Source organism: Poecile atricapillus, chromosome 11, assembly GCF_030490865.1.
Source record: "Poecile atricapillus isolate bPoeAtr1 chromosome 11, bPoeAtr1.hap1, whole genome shotgun sequence".
Lineage (NCBI taxonomy): Eukaryota > Metazoa > Chordata > Aves > Passeriformes > Paridae > Poecile > Poecile atricapillus.
This window is the reverse complement of record NC_081259.1, coordinates 8,290,026-8,311,858: the sequence shown is the minus strand read 5'-3', so window position 1 is coordinate 8,311,858 and position 21,833 is coordinate 8,290,026. Positions and strand designations below refer to the sequence as shown.

Here is a 21,833-nt window from a genome sequence, read left to right as displayed (position 1 = left end):
AGACACAAACCAATGGCTGCTCTGTCACCATCCCACCCCTCTGCCTGGTCCCTGGCAGTGGTTAATCAGTGCCAGAGGTTTGCCTGAGTCAGCAGCTGTTAATTGTTCCCAGCCAGGCAGTGACCCTGGTGAAATGGGCTCTTCCTGCTCGCAGCTACCTCTCCTGGAGGTATTTAGAAGATGTGTAGATGTGGCACTTCATTTAGTGGTAGACTTGGCAGTGCTGGGTGAGCAGTTGGGCTTGATGGTCTTGGAGGTCTTTTCCCAACTTAACACTTCCATGATTTTACAAACCCTCACATGAAACTGAGGCCTTCCTGTAACAGCTAACTCACTGGGAGTGAAGGATCCAGCAGCCCTAAGGCCAGAGGTAACTGCCCTCTTTTACCTTTGGAAGGGTCATTATGTGCCAGGCCCCGGTGAAATGATTATGTCCATGCTGATTCTCCCACCACAAGCTCAGTAGCCCTTGGGAAGTTGCACAATTCACACTTCAAACTGCACCTTTTTGTGGTTTTTAGTTTTGCAATACTGCTGCACCTTGTCAAGTTCTTCTATATTCTCCAGATAGTTCCACCATCTTAAAACCAGACACGTATGTGCACCCCAACCAGAAAGAAGAGGGAGGCTGGTGCTTTCTGCTCCCAGTCCCAGCTTTCTCCCACCTGCAGGAGAAAATTCACTCATTGTCAGACGTAGAAACCGATGAGAGAACATCCTTGAAATTAGAACTAAATAGCAAAGGCCACATATCTTTCCAATAAAAACAGCAAAATGCTTATGATTGCCAAGCCAAAGAATTGGTCTGCTGCTCAACCTTTTTTTTGACAGAAATCATTAGAAGAAATTCAGCAAATGGCACAGCCAGAAATTCAGTGCAAGATGATATAACAGCATCATCTGTGACAGCTGCTCACTTGTTGAGACACAAGGCACTGTTTGAAAAGGGGTCTTGTTGAAACATCACAATGCCTAGCTTGCAGAAGATTTCCTGTAAAATTTCCCCTGACTGTTGGAAATGCTTAAAACACAGTGAAGATGTTTTGTGGGTAACTTATAGGATCTGGGATATAGAACCTGTTTATTCCAAAACTGAAACAGAAGCATGTACAAAACCTGTTCCAATAGTGTCCAACACGAGGAGACAGATTTACTCAAGAATTTTTTAGTGCAGTGAATGTGCTGGTGTTAATTAAAATGTTAATTGCTAACCTCAAGCTGATGACACAAAATACAGAGTGAAGTGCAGATCAACGAGCAGGATAATGCAGGGACACTGCCAAAGCAATCCTAACACACAATTCTCAGGTGTCACTGAAAGGTGAACATCCAGTCAAAACATAAGCTTATACAAGAGGACCATAAGCTCCTTCAATATTAACTCTGAGCCCCCTGCACAAGCCAGGCCAAAGGAGTTTTATTAGATGGCTTGGAGAAGGATGGGTGGGGAAGCAGAACTCCCCACTGTGGTTCTGCCTCACCATGGGCACTGCCAGGTGAGGACCCTACTGTGTAATCAAGAGCCAGAGGAGCAGTTGCTTTGTAACTGGTGGTGGTAAAGGAAATATGTGAATACTTTCCTTGTACCTTTCTTTTCTTCTTTCAGGCACCAGAAAACACAAACATAACAGGTTTTCCCTCACCTTGTGAAATCTATGGTGTTCTCTCTGCCTGGCCCAGAAGCATCACTGTCAGGTGAAAGGCAGATTGGTCAGGAGGGCACGTGGAGAGAAAAGGACATGCTTAGGGAGAGACCAGAAGTAGGGAAGAGGGAGGAATCAAAGTGACTGGAAAGGATTAGAGAATAGGGAAGTAGCAGCAAAGAGGAAAGCAAACAAACACACACCAAAGGGGACACCGCTATTCTTCCATGCTCTGTGCTGTGTAAGAGGAAGTTTAGCAAATGCTTTGAGGAAATACAGGATCTCTGACCTGGCATAAGGCAGACCACTACTGAAACTTGCCAGTAAGTTATTTATTCCTTCCTTCCTTCACTATAAACTCCATGTGCTTCATAGATTTTGGTTAGGCTATTTCTGCAAGCACAAGCTACTTCCTTTATAATTTGGTCTTGCAGATTACTTTCTGTAACTATCAGAGAAAGCTCCTTCTGCTGCACAGTTTATATCATAAATGTAGTGCTTTATCTACTAATTGCCAGCCATAGCTTTTAAAGAGCATTCTGAATTTTAAAGGATGAAGCCAACTTTGATTAAAAATTTAATGCTTTAAATAAAGCTGCACAATCACATTTGTTTCACAAATACTCCAAAACAGCAGCAAATCACCCAGTGAGATTTCATCTGCAGATCAGGACCATCTGGAGAGGAGCTGGTGTTATTTTATTACTGTACTGTGAGGTTTGGTAACAAGCAGCACTGGCTGAAATTTCCATGGCACTACATAAACCACCTTTAAGCTGGAGATGACCCAGGTTGAGGCACAGACTTTGATCTCAGGACAGGCAGCCTTGAAGAAAGAAAATTACTGAGCACCCTCACAAGACAAGAAAAGAACCATTCCTCCAACAGTGCCATCTTTCAGTGGATCCCAAACCCCACAGCACCATTTCCTAGAATCACACATGTAACTCCACAGCCTACTCAGATCAGTTTTACCTTTAGGTCTGGCCCAACTGATGTGCATTGTCACAAACGCCCCAAACTCCTGCACGTGACAGATGTGCTGCACAGGAAGCATGGAGAGCTCCCTGGCAGAATCAACACGAGGTCAGGAAACTGCAGTGTCTCTGGTAGTTACAGGTGAAAAGATTAAAAAATCCATCAGATTTTAGCTGGCATTGGAATACATGTGGTAGCCATGAATAAACACACTTTAAGTAAAAGAACCACCAATAAAAGGTCCCCACTAAAATGAAGCAAGAGAAATCCAACTTACATATGCCAGGGACAGCCACAGGGGCTCGGATTTTTTTAAATTTTATTTAATCAAAGTTAAGACGTGGATAAACATAAATACAGCACAGGTACTTCAGATCATTCTTCATATTTGTGTACAGACAAACTGATGGATGTAATTCCAATGAAAACTGCAGTCAATGAAGTGCATACAGCCTTCCCCCCACACACACAAAAACAAACCCCAATTAAAAAAAAAAAAAACAAACAACAAAATCCCCACACAATCGCAGCACACACACTCATTACAAATGATTCATACATAAATAGGTAGAGGGTGCAAACAAGCTAATATGCGAACATGTATAACCTCTTGTTAATGGGAAAAAAAACCAGAAGCAGCCATAATGATTAAAATACATTCAGTTACTGATAACTAGTTGTGCCATACAAGGCATTATCAATAAAAAAAAAAAAGGAAATTGTGCTGCAGAGAAAAGCTATATACAACAAGAAAATAAACTGCAAAGTTAACGCATGCATGTTTTATCCTGGAAAAGCACAGCCCTCCAATATTATCTCCATGTTTGTTATAAAAGCCCTCTGCACTCAACTAAAATTAAAATGATCTTAAAGGATAATACTTGTAAAGTTTACTTAAGTCTTCAGCCACAGAAAACTGCAATGAAAATAATGTTCAGAGTCATTTTCAAAACAAAAAAAAACAAAAACAAAAAAATCTATTCATCTGATGACATGCATGATTAAAAGGTCTAGGCAAGATACACTGCTCTACGTTCCTGATGACTAAGGAAAAAAGCTCAAGTCAATTTAATCTGCAGATGGTCAGAAGATTTTTATATTCCAGCAGAAGCAGCAGTTCAGATCTTCTGGATCTTTTCCCCAACAACTACAGGATTCTCTTTTCTGATTTTCTCAGCAGCATCAGCTTTGTAATTGTAAGAGCAACTGTGTACATCTGAGTAACGGTGCATTCCACAGTAAACGTTCCCACACCGACATTCAAACCCTGTGGACAGAAACAGCAGCTCAGACATTTCAACATTCTTAATTACACTGGTTTGCTTTAAATCCTGAATGTGTTCACTCACTAGCAATAAATCTCAGTCACCAGTGTCAATGAATCAGCCAAAGAGCCTCTGCTGCAGAAAGCATAAGAATCACAAGTAATACATTTTTAAGTGATTACAGCAAGATGTGACTTGACCATTCCTTCTTTTTGCATTACACTATCACAGAACATTCCTAGATAACTCCTTCTCTTTTGCTATGTTTATGAATCTTCACCCTCCAGAACTCAGGCCCTTTCACTGGACCACTGCAAAGCTGACTAGTGAATGGCAGCAAACTATCATTCAATTCCTTAGCTAAGCAGACTTCCAAAAGGAAGTATTTGGAATTATAAACTTCACTTTACAACAGGAGGCTGGAAAACAAAATGATACATGAATGACTAATCTAGTAAGAGTCAGCTGAAAGCACCTTTGACTGTTATTTCAAATCAGTATCAAATGACTATGCCCCATTTCCCCTTTAAGATAACATTTCAAAGGGCCAAAGCCTAAACAAGCCTAAGGAAACTGAAATCAGTATTTCTTACCAGTCAGTCCAACCTTCTTCCTGCACATGAAACAACGATTCTTTTTCTGTTTTGGTTTGTCAAGCGACTTGTCCTGTTCTTCAGGTGTAGGCTCTGCATTCTCTGACACTGAAGCTGACATTAAAAAAGTTAGTAACAACAGTGGAGAATAAAAGTCTGTCTGTCCCCTTTTAAGTCCTACAATAATCTAAAGCCCATGCTGTACATTGGGCCATTTTGCTGCAGCTTCCATGTCTGAAGTGCATTGGTCTCTCCGCAGCAGCTGGAACTCCCACCTTCTAGACCTTTGATATAATTTAAGAAAAGAACTCACCAAATGCTTGAAAAGACCACAAAAGCAACCGAAACAATAAGCATTAGGTTTAACAGCAAGATTCAGCACTGTCAGACCTGGGAAGAAAATCCAACAGCCAAGTGTTTCCCCACAGTATTACTTGCCCAGTTCCCAGAATCTGCTTGCAAGAAGGACTCTATGTAACAGAATCAGATGAGAAAAACACCCTCTTTCAAATCCTGAATCAACATTATTTTTGCTGAAGACTGCAGCATGGAGGCCACATAAAACACAGCGTTTCAGAACAATCTCTACCACTGTGGTGATGCTGCTGCTCTTGTACACCTGGAAAAAGCCTACATTGTCACTACCTGGGGTGAGAAACACCAGCTAAAGAGGCCCAGGCTTACAGGGTGGAACTACACTGTCCTGCAGCTCAGAAGGAAGCAGGTAAAAACCTAATTTTAAAGACATTTCTCCTAAGGCATCTTTCAATCTACTTTAGTGCTCTCTCACATCTAAAAGAAACAGGTTACAGGTTGTGTGGGAGAATATGAGCAAGCAATAGTAGTATTTGCCTGAGTCAGGTAAAAATAGAAGTTGGCTGGTTTTCCTCAAGTATTTGCACATTCCTTACATTACAAAACAGAAATAGAAACCAAAAAAAAACCCAATTTCATTTCAAGAAGGGCTAAGAGCCAGCCTCTGCCTACCAGACATAGCTAGACCACAGCAGGACAAGTCTCCAGTGAATAAGATACACAGAAGTTGGGAGTATTTGCAGCAAAGAACAAAAGCAAGTTCCAGCTGGAAGGAGTGTGGATGGAAGCAGAGCTAGAACCAGTGCTGTAAGGAAGGGAATACAACAGGAAGCTCAGACATTTGTCAGGGAAAAAGCTGCAGGCATCTCTGTGCAGCTGGACTTTTGTTTGTCAGAGACTGTCAGATGCAGTTCTGTGCTAGCTCTTCACCAGCTGACAGCTCTTCTGCATGACAAACCCAGTGGGGTTTTTCATGTGCTGCTATTCTGATCTTTTTTTTTTTTTGAAAGGAAAGGGCACTCATCACTTTTGCTATGTATCAAAACATTGTACTAAGCAACATCAATGGACAGCACGATACCTGATCACCAGCAAAGACTTCGCCTGAGGGGACAGTATATTCCACAGGTTAATCTAGCAAAGATACCATTATACATGGTCTATTAAATCCTTCTAAGTCAACCTCTACATTACAAGCAGAGCTTCTCTTAATAAATTCTGAAATTTATAACAATTCCTAGTTTGCAAGGAAAAAAAAAGGTTCAATGGCTTTAAATGGCTGCTAAAGGACACATTTCTGAGTGGGCATAATATCAAAAGGATTGCAAGGTAAGAACCAAAATCAGCAAGGACTAAAAGAGGTGAGATAAGAACCAGAAGGTGTAAGACTTACTGAAATGAACTTTTGTAGTTTTACATAAAACAGATATTGCACTGTTCATTAATTCATTAAGACATATTCATGCCATGAGCTAACATTCTCCAGCTTGCATTTCCTGCTGTAACAAAATCCAGTTACCTCAGTGTAATCTTCACTAAGAGCCTCTGTAACTATTAGCTAAATTTAGGAAAAACTGTCACTCTTCCCTGCATGACAAGGCTCTCATACACCCCTACTTACATTTTCTTTGTGTGTATGGCTCTCACATTAAAAAGGTTTAAAAATATTTAAGAGCTGCTGCTCAGTGTAGAACCAAGTGGGAAGATTCTTCTACTGCACCAGAAGTCACTTTGTATCTACTGTAGTAACCATAAATTTCAGGTCTCATTTTGCTTTTGAATAGAAGCCAGAGATTTGAACCAGAGTCCTCTATGATAATCACAATACCCCAAATGCTTTAGATGACCAAGTGCCAGTTTTCAGTCTATAAGATACCTGTGATGACCACAGCAGAACAAAGCCAGGTAAGATGCAATACTGCCCAGCTTGGAGCTTGAAGGAAATATGTTGCAGCCACTCCCAACTGCTGGACTTCATCTGGATTCCAGGATGCTGCTGCCTGCTTTCCTTGAACCAAGTCCTCCCTTCCCCCAGCCCTGCCTGCAGCAGAAGAACAGAAGCCCTGGCAGCACCAGTACAAGCTGCCAACTAATCAAAAAGGAGTAAGGTATGAACAAAGGCATATATATATATATATATATTTCTGGAGCTGACAAGTTGGGCTGGCCACAAGAAATTCCCTGATTTACAGAACATACTCCTAGCTGATCAAAACAAGCAATGCCTGGATTTCCTCCTAAAGGCACAACACAAGCTTTTCCTTTTGCTTTACTTGTGCCTACCTGACTGACCACAAGAACAGCATCCACATGACAAAATGCACTTCAGCCTCTGCACCCCTGCAGACACAACTCAGCTCTGTGCGTGCAGCAAGACACCCAACGCCTCACCTGTTCTCTCTGGATGTTTTACATTCATCACCCCTACATTACTGGGCAAAGATTTTAAACATAAAAGGTTTCTTATTCCTACAGAAGAGCATGAACATTTACTTCTTAAGGACATTTCACCAGGCCTAGGAAGAATAACCCCTGCACCTCCAGAGGAGTGAAATATGAAGTTAATCCAGAGGAGAATATCACTACTTGTTAACATTTTAAACTGACATAATCAGCCTAAAACACACTGTTTCAATGTTAGGAAGTGGCAAATTAAGTAAGAGCACACTAACCCACAAAATGTAGTTTCAAATCTCTCTGTTGAGTGTTTCCTCTCTCCCTAGAGCATTCACTCAATATATCATGGTATCCTGTATCATTTTATACACTTGTATCATAATCATACTCTACCTCTGAGTTCCTGGTACTATGACAAACGTGAGAAGTACCCATCAGTTCCTTTCCAGTATTGTCTACGGAGCCAACCCTGGTAAAGCCCACTAAAGTTGAAGCCATTAGTTCAACTGCATTCACCTTGGGTCCCAGTTACCTCCACATAAAATCCTGCAGCAACCTAATTATTTTAACACCAGATTTTTTAAACTCCATTTGAACTTAACTGTTTTACCTTACTAAACTCCAGATATGCACAAAATCAGGTGACTTCATTCAGAACAGCCATGTATCTTTTAGACAGTTAATCCAATCTAACTTTGTACTTTGGTTTTTCAAATAACAACCACAGCACATGACATGAGCATGTGTCAGGCATTTTGCAATGCTAATAGTACATGCTCTTCTCCAAATCACAACAAGCTTGAAAATCACAGCGGCTGTTTTCATTCTCAGAAGTTTTCAGCCTCAGAGAGGCTGACAGTCCATCCATTACTTGGATTTATACTTTTAGCCCCATGTTCTTCACTTGTAGGAGCTCCATAATATTTTTGGTGAAGTCCTCCTGCCTTTCATGACAAGCTTCCTATACCTTTAAAATCCTCCCTGAACCAGAAGCATGAATCCTAACTTGGATGGTTTTAACTCGTTTACCCCAGGGAAGTGAAGCACCTCTTTACCTACTTGCAGGCTTTCCTGGAGGCAGCCCCGTTAATCCTCTGGCTGACAAATCAGGAACCCTGACTGGCTAATCCTAACAGGGCCATCATGCTGAGCAAAAGGTACAATAGCCCAGGAGGTAATTAAAATGATTTGGAGAAATGCTTAGAATAGAAGAAAGCTGCTAGAAAAACTGGACTGTACTTAACGAGTTTCATTTTAGGTCATCTTTAATGGGATGTTCATGGTATTTAAGAACATTAAAGTTAAAAAAAAATTCTATTAGTCCCTCTCTGAGTATCTGGGCTTTTGCACTCTTCCGTAAGCATCATCATACAAACGCTATAGCTCCAAGTCTACACTTATGAACATATTCTAGAGTCTTCCTCTGTTTCTTCTGCAATGCCTAAATCCAACAAAGACAAATCTGAACTGCTCTTTGGGAATTTTATCCCTTTGTAGTTTTAGCTTGACTGCAAACAGCAAGGACTGCACTGCACACAGCTCAAGTCTCATTTATCTGTCTGCTTTAGAAAAGTAATAATAGTAATCCAAGCAAGTTTAATTATTCACCCAGTCTTTCATTCAATGTTGTTGTAGCCTGGTAATTTTTGTTAAATGGCAAGTTAAGGGGACCTCAGCTGAACACAATACATTAACTTACACCAACAGCACAGAACAATTCACCCCAGAACAGACATTCCCACAAGGCAAGATTTTATCAAAATAAATACTGACATTATTTCTCCTGTTCCCCTGCATCAACAGAAGTTCTATTAGACACACTTCACTCTGGGACCAACCAGCACATTGCTGTGACCTTATCTTTTTCTAAACATTAGAAACTTAGGCAATGCTAAAACCCACTTGGATTCACTTGTTTGTATACATGCTTGTCAGCAACCTAAAATTCAACTTCAAAAAAAAAAAAGGAACTTCAGGATGCACAACTGTGACAGCAATTCAATTAAATCCCTCTCAGCATCCATTCTAAGAAGCTTTCCTTCCAAACCTATATTTTCAAATCAAAACGCTTTTTAACTGGAAACACTACATTTCCTATGATTTTCAGTTAAGGGACAACACAGAAGGAACTCTTAAGGAAATACGGCTGACCCTGCCAGAGAGTTATAAATAGGGATGGTAATTTAGAACTGTAACTACATGCTGGTGATGTTCTTAGTTTAGAAATGAGGGTACAAAGAAAAGGACAGAGGACACAGCTGAGTAATCTAAACACCTGATATATGTTGATCCTTGAAAACCATACTGCAAAATGCGGAATACTTACTGACTTTCCTTTAAATACCTTCTATAATGCCCAGAAGATTACCAGTGTGAGCACATTTTGTAAATTATCTGACATTTTTGCATTTCCTAAGAAATACTATTAATTTTTTTTTAGTCTTAAGCTCTGAAAGTCTGCACATAGAAAACAAGAAAAAAGTGAAAAGTAACTTTACATTGTACTGGCAAGAAGGATCTTAGGTCTATATAGTTAACCCACTCAGCCATTGTCCTTCAAGCAAACATAGCCTATGGTTTGGTAATTTTATACTTGATAAAGTGAATTTCAGTAGTTCAAAATCTTACACCACTACAGTTCATAGGTGAAAGGCTCTCTTATAGGTGTTTCTGGTTTATAGAAAATACTGACCCTGTTCTTGCAATGGCTATGTCAAACACCCTCTATCACAAATACGCTTATAAACTTCTGATATGTGCTGTAAATGTAAATGAGAAGTAACACATACTCAAACCTCTACTTAGATGTAATAGCCATGGCAGAGACATAACAGGATGTTGATTTATGATGTGTATATCCAACACCAATTAACACACTTGTTTATGGCAGACATTGACATCATCAATTAAACCTAAGGTTTCAATTTAACTTGGCGTTTAGGAAAATAAACTATATCCTTATTTTGCCTTCTGATTTCACAGAATATTAGGGTCTGAGAATCAGCCAAGTCTTGAACAGAAGTGTATTAAAAACAGTCAAAGTCTTAAAAATATTATTCATAAGTTCTGGCACTGAAAACTAGGCACCAACCTTGCAACCCTTCTGTCTCAGGTACTGTTTTGTCCACAGCCGTACTATCCGGTTGGGATGATGCTACGGATTCTGTTAAAAGTGACTGACTTGACACAGGGCTGAAGGGCAAAAGAAGAAAGTTATGATTTTTACAATGCATTTCCACATTCTTTTCCTGTAAGAGTTACATTAGGGCACCTCTTGATGAAAAGGTATCCCAGAACTTTTCACTCTAAAGTTGTTTCTGTAACCACCTAAAGCTGTCACAATCTGAACTGACACAAAAGGTAAACAGATTTTTTTAATTCATACTGAATGCAACAAAACAGTTCCACTATAAGAAAGGAAAAAATATTTTGGGTGGTTTGGCATAGCATCATTCCACACAGAAGCAATAATGCAACATTCAATATGCAATGATCCTTATAACTTAAGTCAGCAAGATAATTGTAGAGGAGATAGTTTCAGTGCTCTGGTGATACGAACGAGAAAATTGCAGCATGTCAATGTTTCCAGTAATAAAACTGCAGCAGCTGCACAGAGAACCCCTTGGATTTTCACAGTGTAAAGTGGTGCAGGCCAAACTTCCCAACCCTTTAGCCATCCTGCTAAACCACAGCACGGCTGAACACTCACCAATGAACACCCTGAGCAGTTGAGAGAGAGCAATTCAACACTAGCCATCACTCCCAGCCAAGCTGCTCATCCAGCAGCTCTCCTATGGAACAGGACAGAGTTCAAGTCCCAAGCAAGAGGCAGCACTATCTCATTTGCATTTTTTTTCTTCCTTTCCACTGAGGGATTCACTCTGAAGGTGAAAACCAGATTATCCAGCAGCCCATGAACCAACACTCCATGGCACAACCAGAGCACCGGAGTTGCAATTCTAATTGTCAAGAACTTCATGTAGGTCTTGAACTGCCCGTCTGGCCACCTACAAAAGGGCATTGTCAATTAATTTTCTCTGTCCTCAGAGTGTCATAAGTCTGAGGTATTTCCAGAGATTGAAGTTGAATTCCTGCTTTTTTATTTTGAAAAAAAAAAAAACAAACAAGCAAATGACACTGATTTTTCTGAAGCACAAGTCCGAGAGAAACCATCTACTAATTTCTCCTGCAGCCAATGATCAAGCCAGTGATCAGTGAGGTACTTCTATTCTTTCATGATTGTACTGAAGTTGTGAGAGAACAAAGGCAAGTCACTGCAATTGGTTCACATCTGTGCATTGACCTGAATGGACTTTTTTTATTTTTCTACACACACCAGGAGAGTTGTTTCAGGGTAAAAGATATGTATTTTCTACCCCAACTAGAAACCTCAGAAGGGAAAGACTAAATATAGCATCAAGCATGGCACCTAGCTCTCAGTTCATATGCAGGATCCAAGCATGAGATAACACCTCCTATAAAAAGCTAGGGAGCAGAAAACAGTCTGAGCAGAATCAGTCAGCAGTAACTGATGAAATTGCCCTCAGCCTGTGTTCTACTACATTCATTTTTTTAAAGGAAAGTTGAAATGAGTATTACTGCAAGTTTAGCTCCCATAGTATATAACACACTAACACTTTTCACTCAAAAAAATTCTGAAGCACTTAAGTTGCTGTTGGTTTCTAAACTGAAATGATGCCACTAAATATAAACAAATATTTAGCTTTTACAAATGGAGAACACTTAGTAAGTCTGAGTGATTTACAAGAGGACATTATGTATCCTTGAATAATCCAGATGGAAATTACTTGTTTAATAAGAGATCAGTTCAGTAGCACAACTTGTACCAAGACTCGCATCTTCACCCTGTTCTAGTACTCTCCACTCCTTGCAAAGCAACTGGCTTGTTAACACATTATCATACATTTATTTATGAGAGCTCTAGTAAACAGTTCCCTGACATTTTACAAAATCCTCAAGTTCCTAGGATGAAAAGAGTTCTCCTTTGGTAAATGTACAACTGCAAGTTGTGGAAGCATAAGAGCAGCCAGACAAATTTCTGCAGAACAGAACCTTGTAGGCTAAATTCTAAAGACAAATTTCCATTTGAATGCCAGATAAAGCACAGAGATCTGCTAGCCTTCACCCTGAGATCCCATGCTTTAAAGTTAGCACTGAAATCTTACACCTTTTCCTAATCCTGGCTCCAACACTTAATTATGCAGGATCAGCACAATCCATTTAATCATTTTGACAGAGATTTTTCTGTAAAGACAGAGCAGACCGAAGCACCTTACCTTGGCTGCATAGATGGAGTCGATGTAGAATCTAAAGTGGACTGAGGTTCCTGGGCACTGCCCTCTGTGCACTGGACCGGTAAGGACTCGGTGATACTACTGACAGAGGCTGCTGCAAAACACACATCCAGGGAAAATGCGTTATGCCACTTCCTGGGATTACAAAAGTTACACAGCACACTCTTCAACCCCTAAAACACTAGTCAGGAAAATAATTTAATCTCTGCCTACACCACAATGAAACGTAATTTTACAACAAAGTAATTATGTTTGGTCATATTTTGATGTTGTTCCAGCCCCAGGCCCCTAGAATTTATACTGCAGAAAATTTTGAGGCTGGAGTTTTAAAACAGATACTATTTTTTGCTAAATAAAGCATCTACAAACAGCTTTCTGAGGATAAACTCCAGTACTTTGACATGAGAAGCTGGTGTTTTGTTTAAAAAACCAAGATGGGAACACCAGTATAACATCCTAATGCCAACTCCAGATGCATTTTGAAGGGGTAGAACCCAGATCCCCAGATTTCAGTAGAAGTTTTTGCTTCAACTTAAAAGGTCAGGCTGAAGGAAAGGCAACAGTACAAAGGGCATTGGGGCAAAAAGAACAGAAAGTATGTGAAGTCAAGGAGAAGCTATTGTTGCCTTTTCCCAATCTGGAAATGAAATTGTTTTAGTAAGGAGGTAATATAAGCACAGATCTTTATTTGAAGGCCTTCAGGGGCAGTTATGGAAAGATGTCCACAAAAGCCCCTGAAGGCCTTCAAAAGGAAAAGGCATCACTATCAAATGGTTACAACAGGTTAATCCTTCAGCATGAGGCTGCAGAGATGAAATACCTGTACTTAAAATGATTTTCATAAACATTTCCCAAGCTCTATCCTGTCTCTGTCAGTAATTTCAGCAAATATGTTGGTGTAGTGTTTTTCTGCATTTTTGTAATTTCAAATCAGAAACACTCAAATGAATACAAAAGGTATTAGCGAGAGTCCACATTTGAGCAGATTAATGGCTACAGAATTACATTATGAGCATTCCACCCAAGCTCATTCCATAAGGTGAGATGCTGGAATGAAATGGTTTGCACTAATGCTCCAACAATCAGTATCTGGACAAGGCCAGGAAGCTGCTGCCCACTGTGTCAGGTTGAGCTGTTCACACACACACGTGTTGGGGTTACTTACCAGGAGGGCTAATTCTACCATTACTGTTCTGCCTTTGAAGGTGCTCTTTGTAGCACACTGAACACATGCCATTTGTGCGAGGATTCCCATAAAATCCGCAGCCAGTGGAACAAAGCATAGGCACTTGGCTACGGTTAGTTTCTTGAGCCATTCTCCCTTCTTCTATAAACCTGAAATTGATATACACAACCCAGTATTTAGAGGCCTGAGAAAATCCTTCTTTTACAGCTGACATTTGAAAATCTGCAATTTCCTACAGCTCAGCAAAAAGACCATCCAGAAAAAATGCCTTGTGGGTAACTCGGTGCCCTTTCCCAAGAAGTCTATAAAGTCTGCCCAATAACACAAACACAGTCCTATGTAGGCTTTGCATGACCCACCCCCCCAGTCCCATCCATTTATTTTCAATGTATACCCCACAAAGAAAAGAAACTTTAGCAGATATTGGTGCTTCTGGCAGTCAGGTAAGGGGAGTAGAGGACCTGACACTGTGGAAGAGAACTGTAAAATCAGAGACAAGCACGGTAACACAGGCTTGCTTGCTGCATAGTAATTATAATTAACAACAGTCACATGAATTCACGTGTCACTATTTAGTCACTGCGTCATTAGTGAAAGATGACAACTGCTTACCACAAACCCCAAATTATGATTTTTCACACACTAAGAGAAAATCACCCTTACAGTCAAAAATATTAGACCACATACACAAACTCTTATTTATTCTGTTTGAAAATATAATAAAAATGAGAATAGATATATATCATATCTCTTAACTCATATGATTTTCTACATTATTTAACATCCTTAAATTTGGTTTTCATAAAAGCTGTATCATTTATTTCCCCCCCCCCAGCTTGCATTAACCAAGTTTACAGACATTTGCAAGATATTACAAGAAAGTTACAACAAATGACAATTTCCATCAGTGTTCTCAGGGTCCTAGCTATTATCAAGTGGTCTAATTGCAAGTAATTTTTGACATGTCATTTCATGAGATAATTTTCCATTTTTCCCCCCTCCATAAATATACAACTGCACCTTTTTTTACCAATTTTGAAAGAGAAAAGAGCTTCTCATTAAGAAACTAGCTATATCAAGGTCTCAACTATTTATATTTAATTCAAGATCAACTTAAGTCTTCCATTTCCTGATTAAAAAGTAAGTTGAAGCATAGGTGATTTTAATTCTTGAAAGTTAAGCTGAAGATAAGCAATATTACTGAAAAAATAAAACCAATCTTGCAAGTAACATCAGTACACATTTCAAACAAAAAGAAAAAAATCCAGAGGGAAAGGGGTTTCAAGATACTTGAATACTTCACCAATTGCCATGTTATAAAACTAGATTAAACCACAGTAAGAAGTAACACAGTAAAAAATATTTTCTTTTACATAAGATGTATTTGAAGCCAAACACAAACAACTTTCCCATTATTTTGTTTCCAGAGAAATCTCCCCATCTCTTCTCACACCCACATACACTCCATTTTGTTTTTATTTCCCCAAAACATATGAAACTGATACCAAGAGCAAACCTCTGGATTGCAAAGCCAACAGCAACACAGAAACAAGTAAAGTCTTCTGCTCACAGCAATAAGGTACTCTATGGACAAGGAAGGAGTCAAGATAGAAGACAAGGAAGATGTACAGGCAGGAAGACAACCAAAATCTGATTGTATCTTTTTCAGCTTCAACCTGCAATTAAGCTTATTTCAGCTGTTGACTACACTCCCCCGCCCCACCAGAGAAGCACTTGCTTTCGACATACAAAGCCCCCATTGACCTCACACAACAGCTAAATTTGATTTTTGCTGAAGTACTGTACTTGTAGCTGAAAGAGCACTTTCATTCCTGCTTTTCTCCAGACAGTCTTTCAGAATGAAACTGCAAGTAGTGCATGTGGAATTTAATTCTTCTGCTGGGCCCAACATTTCAGAGAAGCCATTTCAGGGGAGTGCAAATGAATATGAGTTTGCTGTGCTTTGGTAACCAGAACCAATTTAAAGCTGAAACCTTACGCAAGTCAATTTTGGCATAGAATGTTTAAGAATGAAAGACTAATTAAAAGTACTTTTGACTGAATATTTCAAGAGCTAATAGTGATTCAGTGTCACAATACAAGTATTAATCCTTTTAACTTTAGGCAGTAGCATATTAAAGAACCCTACACTAACTTCATATTGTACCATGATTTTCTTTCTGTTCAATATTAGCTTCAAGCAGCACACAGGAACTCAATAACTGCAGCAGTCACTGCTAATATATTCCCCAACACAACGCTGCTGAAGGGACCAGGTGCTAACACAAACACAGAATAACAATCTCTAACATGGACGGAAAAAAAGGTTCTGCTCAAATTCAATAAACAAACTGTGAAAGGTGCCCAAAGATGCCCAGAAGAAAAACAAGAAAATCTGGCCTGAGTTCCAGCTAAGCCAGTTCCCAAGTTCATTAACCAGTGGATCCTGTCACCAGTCAAAGCACAAGCCACTGGCATGAGGCTCCAGAACACTTCAGTCTCCAAGGGGAAGTGCCAGGGATTCTTCTGAAGAGTTTTAATAAGGGCCACAGGAAGCAGGAGATCTTTCATTGGTTGCTAATATTTGAAAAACACAAGGAATAAGAGATAGGATCAACCTGATGCAATGTTATGAAGTCAAAGGAGAACCTGCACAAAGACAACAGCTTGTTGGGTAGGAAGGAGAGAATTGGGTACAATCCCTCTCACCCACACAATTACTGCTGTGAGCCACCAAAAAAACCCATCAGGAAAAGAAAGGACCATCACCAACACAAAGTTTTCTGACAGTTCAGTGAGCTCAATCAGTTCAAATGCAAAAACACAATATGTAGGAAGTCCAGCACAGGAGAGCCTCTGGAATTGATGTGAGGAGGGACAACACTTGTTTTAGCAGCCTGTAAGCTCCTGGGATGGCTGGACTCACCTATTTGAACCCTTAACCACAGAATGCCAAACCAGTATAATAAGCCTTCCCATGCTTAGCCCTCCCTTTCAGTGCTCACATGCACCAAAATGAAACAAGGAAATTATCAAACTTTAAAAATCAACCACTCCACCTTCTGCCAATTAGTTTCAACACAGATTGGTTTCTGACATCATTTGTCACACGTGTGCTGTTCAGGCAGGAGAGAGGGTCTAGCTGCAGACATGGAAATGCCTGTTTCAGGAGCAAAGCAGGCTGAAAGAATTAAGAACCACAAGCCAAAACCGGGCACTGAAAACAGAACGAAAGAGGCCCAAGTAGTGGCAGTTGCTGCCACTGCACTGGAGCCACGTCTCTCCTGTACACGCAGTCCTGCGGGAGGGCAGGGGCCGGGTGACACAGCCCTGCCACAGGGACAGGACAGCTCCTCCTCACCCCGGGCCCCGGCAAACAGCCGCCAGTACAGCAGCCGGACTCTGCCCCATCACAGCAAACACCAGCAGCCAGAGATCATGGAACAGATGTTTTTGGGGGAGGGAAGGACCTCCTATCAGCCCAGTTCTTGGCTCAGCTTCACATAATTTTTGTTTCAAAAATGTCCAAAAGGCCTCAGGCAGGAAGACCCACAGCGTCATTGAGCCCAAACATCCCATAAAGCAGGAGAGGTGGGCAGTCACTGCTGAAACAGCGCTGCCAGAGAGGGTGAGCCTGCTCCCACAGCTCTGGCCACTGCTTCCCCCTGTCCCTGCCTGCAGCCACATTAGCTCAGTCATCCCACGGAAACAACACAAATATTTGTTCTGGTGCACTGGAGAGCTTGCTGATCTGATAGAAGATCAACTCCAGAGAAATGACATACACTGCACAGGAAGTGACATGGCTAAAAATAGGACAGCCCTTTTTAGGGGCAGCAAGCCCTTGCTGAGCATCAAGCCTACTGTAAAATAAATCCCGAGTGCACACACTATCCATAATTTCAAAAATGGTCTCCCCTAGCTTGGCCTCTGTATGACACTTGAAGCAGCTTCATAGCTGAAGTGACAACAAGGTCCTGGGATCAACATGACTACAAGTATGTCACCCTTGGTTTGAGGTGTCACAAAACAAGTGTGGAGCTTGTCAAGCTCCTGAAAATGCCTCTGGGCTCTGCCTGTTCCCCCAGAGCTGTACCTGCATAGCAATCACAGGATAATGCTATGAATTCTGAAGATTATTAGGAATGCAGAATTGATTTATCTTAAAGAAAAATAAACCAGAATAACAGAGCTCTTTACAATATTTTAAGTACATTCCCTGCTTTACTTTACAATGTAGTTGTATAACCAGTTGTACAAGCAGTAATGAGAAGGAACAGACTAGAGGGAAGTGCAAGAGCCTCCAACAACTCCTCTCAGTGCAACCCCAGAACATCTACTTCATTGAAGATTATGGAATAAACACCCTCTTTCTGTATTAGCAAAAAATTGCTAAACTTCAGCTGAAATTATCTCTCACTGTTTTCTTATAGATATTTATTGCCACTAGAAGCATGGCAGCACACAGCTCTGCAGGCTAAGTCCTCCTTTTCCTGCAAATACGGTGTTTACAGTCTACTTGCTCCTGTTACTCCTGTAATACACAACTTCATTCATTTAATAATGCCCTCTTACTGCTGCTGCTACAGGTCCTACCTTTCCTCGCTCACCACAGCACATCCTCAGAGTAAATTCCTCTCTGTACTAAGCAAAAGCTATGCAAAGGACACACCTATAAAATGTACAGAGCTGAACCTGGAGAAACACTAAAGCAGAGCAAATCTTCAGGACATCAAGTTCTCTAGAGAAAGAGACATCTTCCAATACTCTGTAAAGCAAGTAACAAAATACTTGTTGATACCTCTTCTTCACAGAGCAGGCGCTGTGATACTGGTCTTCCTCCCCACCCCCTTTCTTCTTTTCCTTTTAATTAAAATGTTTATATGCCACTAGTTTCAAATAACTGATACCCTAGCTTTATAGGCTTCAAATGTTAATCAGTAAGATCAGAGAGAGCAGCATTTAGCAGGATTAAACACACAAGGTTTAAGAATAATCTCTTTCACCCCCCCCCCCCGCCCCATTCTAGACAAGAAAAAAAAAAAAATCTGGCACAGAAGCCAGCTTTCTCTTCATCTGTCTTCTCCAAAGAAAAAGGTCTCTTGAATGCCAGCTATCCTCATACTTCAATTTCTGGTAAAGAAAACAAGCAGTTCCTCACATCCTGCAGTACAGTCTTGTGTTCTGCAAACAGTCCTAAAATCTGTGACTGGTATGGGAAGGATCCCTCCTAAAAGCTAACACTGAGACCACCCAAACAGCATTGTGCCTCAGCAGCACAGCAGACACAGTTTGAATCATTCTGGTGCCAACTTCGAAGCTGCTGCTCAAAGAGAAAGCAGAGCACTGAGTGTGAGCTACTCCTCACTGTCAAAATCAGCACACTGACAGTTTTACCTAACATTCACCTCCAATGATAAATCCAATTTTAACAAGTGATTAAGATATTCCCTCCTCTGTCATAATCACCTATAAAATGAAGCAGTTCAGCGCTGGCTGAAGTAGCACCAATACTAATGGTCATTTTCTCTTTGTGCTAATGAAGCAAGGAAGAAACTGCAGAAGTGGTAATATGTGCTGCTTAAACATACAGAGCTTCATTCCAGGCACAAGTAAAACACAAAGTTGGGCACACAAAAATACACTTCACTTCGTAGCATGTACTGGCACAGATACCCAATACCACCTGTACCACCATATGAAAAGGCATGCTGGTACAAAATGCAATAAATAGGAAATGCATTTCTCTACAGGCTTATTGAAACGAAGGGCAAATAAAAGCCCAAGAGCAAAGTTCTGTTGAATCTTGCTGCAGAAGCTCCCAAGGCACTGGCTGTGCTGGAGGATACTGGTTGATGTTGGAATTTGCTGCTCAGGTGTCCTGCTGCAAACAGGACACTACTGAGGGTGTAAAGCACTAGACTCACAGATTCCTAGCAAGCTACAGAACAGTCCTGTGTTTTTTTACTCCATTGCTGTCTCCCAAAAGGCTCCAATTTACATTCACTGAGCAGTCATTTGTAGCTGCTTTAAGGCATTATCATGTCCCAGCAACTTGCTATGGAGCCAAGAAGAACTGGCAGATTTGAATAGGGGCCTCAGTCATTACAGCTCAGCCCAGCTTGCTGGTTGCAGTCAGACATGTCATTTCATCTTACAGCTCACCCTTGCTAAAGCACTGCAGCTGGTTCACATTTGCCAGCACAGCTACATGTGTAGTTACACTCTGACCCAGTTTCATCAGAATGCTTTGAGTTAAAAAAGTGAATATGGTTAAGGACCAGCTATGCAAGCAGATCTGTAAGGGCAGCGACCTCTTTGTTCCTGTAGCAGCAGAACACACAGCTGCTGCATTTTTCAAAACACAGGAGTTCCAACTTCCTCGGCACTAAGAGAATCCATACATTTTAAAACCTTCCACTCATTCCACTGAGCCTCCAGTTTTCTTCCTACTCAAACAAACGAAAGTTTTAAATTGCAATTTGAAGGAGAATTTATATGACTTCATAACAAAAACAAAATACTCACGCTAGTGACCAAAGACTTACATAAGATGTTCTTTTAACTGACTTGACAAGTCATTTAATATCTACTATGTTCCTGTCTATTCCTGTTGAACAGCTTTTTATTTTTGTTTCATGTACAGACATAATTTAGGCTAAAATCAAGTACTTATACTACACACTCATAGCAAAAACTTTACAAAAAGATGAAAGAGTTAGAGAAGTCTTTTCTTCACTTACAATTTTTAGTAGTCAGCAAGTTTAAATCCTTCCATATAAAAACTAAAATAGAAATAAAATTTGGACTCAAGAAAGCTGTATCTCAGATTTAAGATGTCAGAAAGACTGAAAGAATCACACTAGTGGGAAAGAAACACACACAAGAAAAAGTGCAAACTCAGAAGTGGCAGATGGACAGAAAAGAGACAGTTTAGGTTTTAGGAAGGGACAGAACATTACCAACTTTTATAACTAATCTGAGCCAGAATATCATAAACCCAGGTACACCTGGTATAGACAAAGCCTCCAGTGTTAAAGTGTGTATGCTGCTAAGTACAGCTGACTGCTCTTGTACTCAAGGTTACACGAGGAACAAGAGAACATTTCACTACAACCTCTCCACTCTTGCTAAGCAAGAACAAAGATGCACAGATTGTATACTGTTATCAAGGAGATCACTGATAATAAGGACTCAGCTTTCCATGCTTGTCTACATACACTATTAATAGATGTTACTTTGAAACTGTAATTACTACTTGTGACCACGCTTAACCTTTGCAAAGCACGGATTACCAGACCCAAAGATTAACTTCTGTAAAAGTGGTACCTCAGACTCTCTCATTCACCTCATGCAAAAGCATCTAATTGCTTGCAGTGACCACTGAAAACCTACGAACAAAAACAAGTATGAGCAAAGTTTTCATATTTAATTTCCAAACTTTCTAGTATAGTCAACACACCAAATAAAGGGCCAATTCCATGACTCTACTGAAGACTAATTCTAAAAAAACCCAATAATTAACAAGCAATACAAGAGGTACGTTTTACTACCTACTAGGATTTATTTTGGATTTCAAAGAGGCAGAGTACAGACAAAAGGATTTGTTTGCACTGGAACTGCAGAAAGCTGCCACACAGAGCTACTGGTGTGAGGCTGGGTTTTTTGCAGGAAGGACCACTACTTTATGGAGCATCTGCTAACTGCTAAGACACCTAAAAGTGCAGCCCTCTGTGTAAAGCCTTCAACACTCCTATTTGTCATGCATTTCAATTTGAGTCCAAAGCAAAAAAATACAACACAAGATGCCAAGGATTTGTACGCTGTTTGTGCATTTAAGCCTGTACACTGGGACTTCTGAGTTGTTCTAGACTAACACTGCAGCCCCACTAGAATTAGACCCTTGCATCCAAACTTCTTCAGATTCAAAGAAACATCATTTTTTCCTCAGACTTGGGAAACTTAAAAGCCTCTTATTCCCCAATAGCACAATATATTTGTAGTCAAGCCCAGTTCATCCAGCAAACTCCAGACCAGAGCAACAGAGAAATGCTTTCAGAAAGAGGCACCACCAGCATATTCTAAGTTTCTGTCTCTCCAGTGATCACTATCAGAAAAATCTAAGCTGACAAAGCTGCCTT

The 21,833-nt window shown here is 40.4% G+C and overlaps 1 protein-coding gene across 4 annotated transcripts in view; it reads right to left on the bottom strand.

Annotated features, from left to right (window-relative positions):
- Positions 1-2,923: 2,923 nt before the first annotated feature.
- The window catches only part of ZFAND6 (zinc finger AN1-type containing 6), a 36,006-nt gene continuing 17,096 nt past the window's right edge, over positions 2,924-21,833 (bottom strand). For all 4 annotated transcript variants that reach the window (XM_058846610.1, XM_058846611.1, XM_058846612.1 and 1 more), the window contains 5 exons: positions 13,672-13,841; positions 12,489-12,600; positions 10,283-10,383; positions 4,480-4,593; positions 2,924-3,888 (listed from right to left, as the gene is read on the bottom strand). In XM_058846610.1, coding sequence (XP_058702593.1) covers positions 3,740-3,888; positions 4,480-4,593; positions 10,283-10,383; positions 12,489-12,600; positions 13,672-13,822 — 627 coding nt within the window. In that variant the 5' untranslated portion in view covers positions 13,823-13,841 and the 3' untranslated portion in view covers positions 2,924-3,739. The remainder of the gene's footprint in view (positions 3,889-4,479; positions 4,594-10,282; positions 10,384-12,488; positions 12,601-13,671; positions 13,842-21,833) is intronic.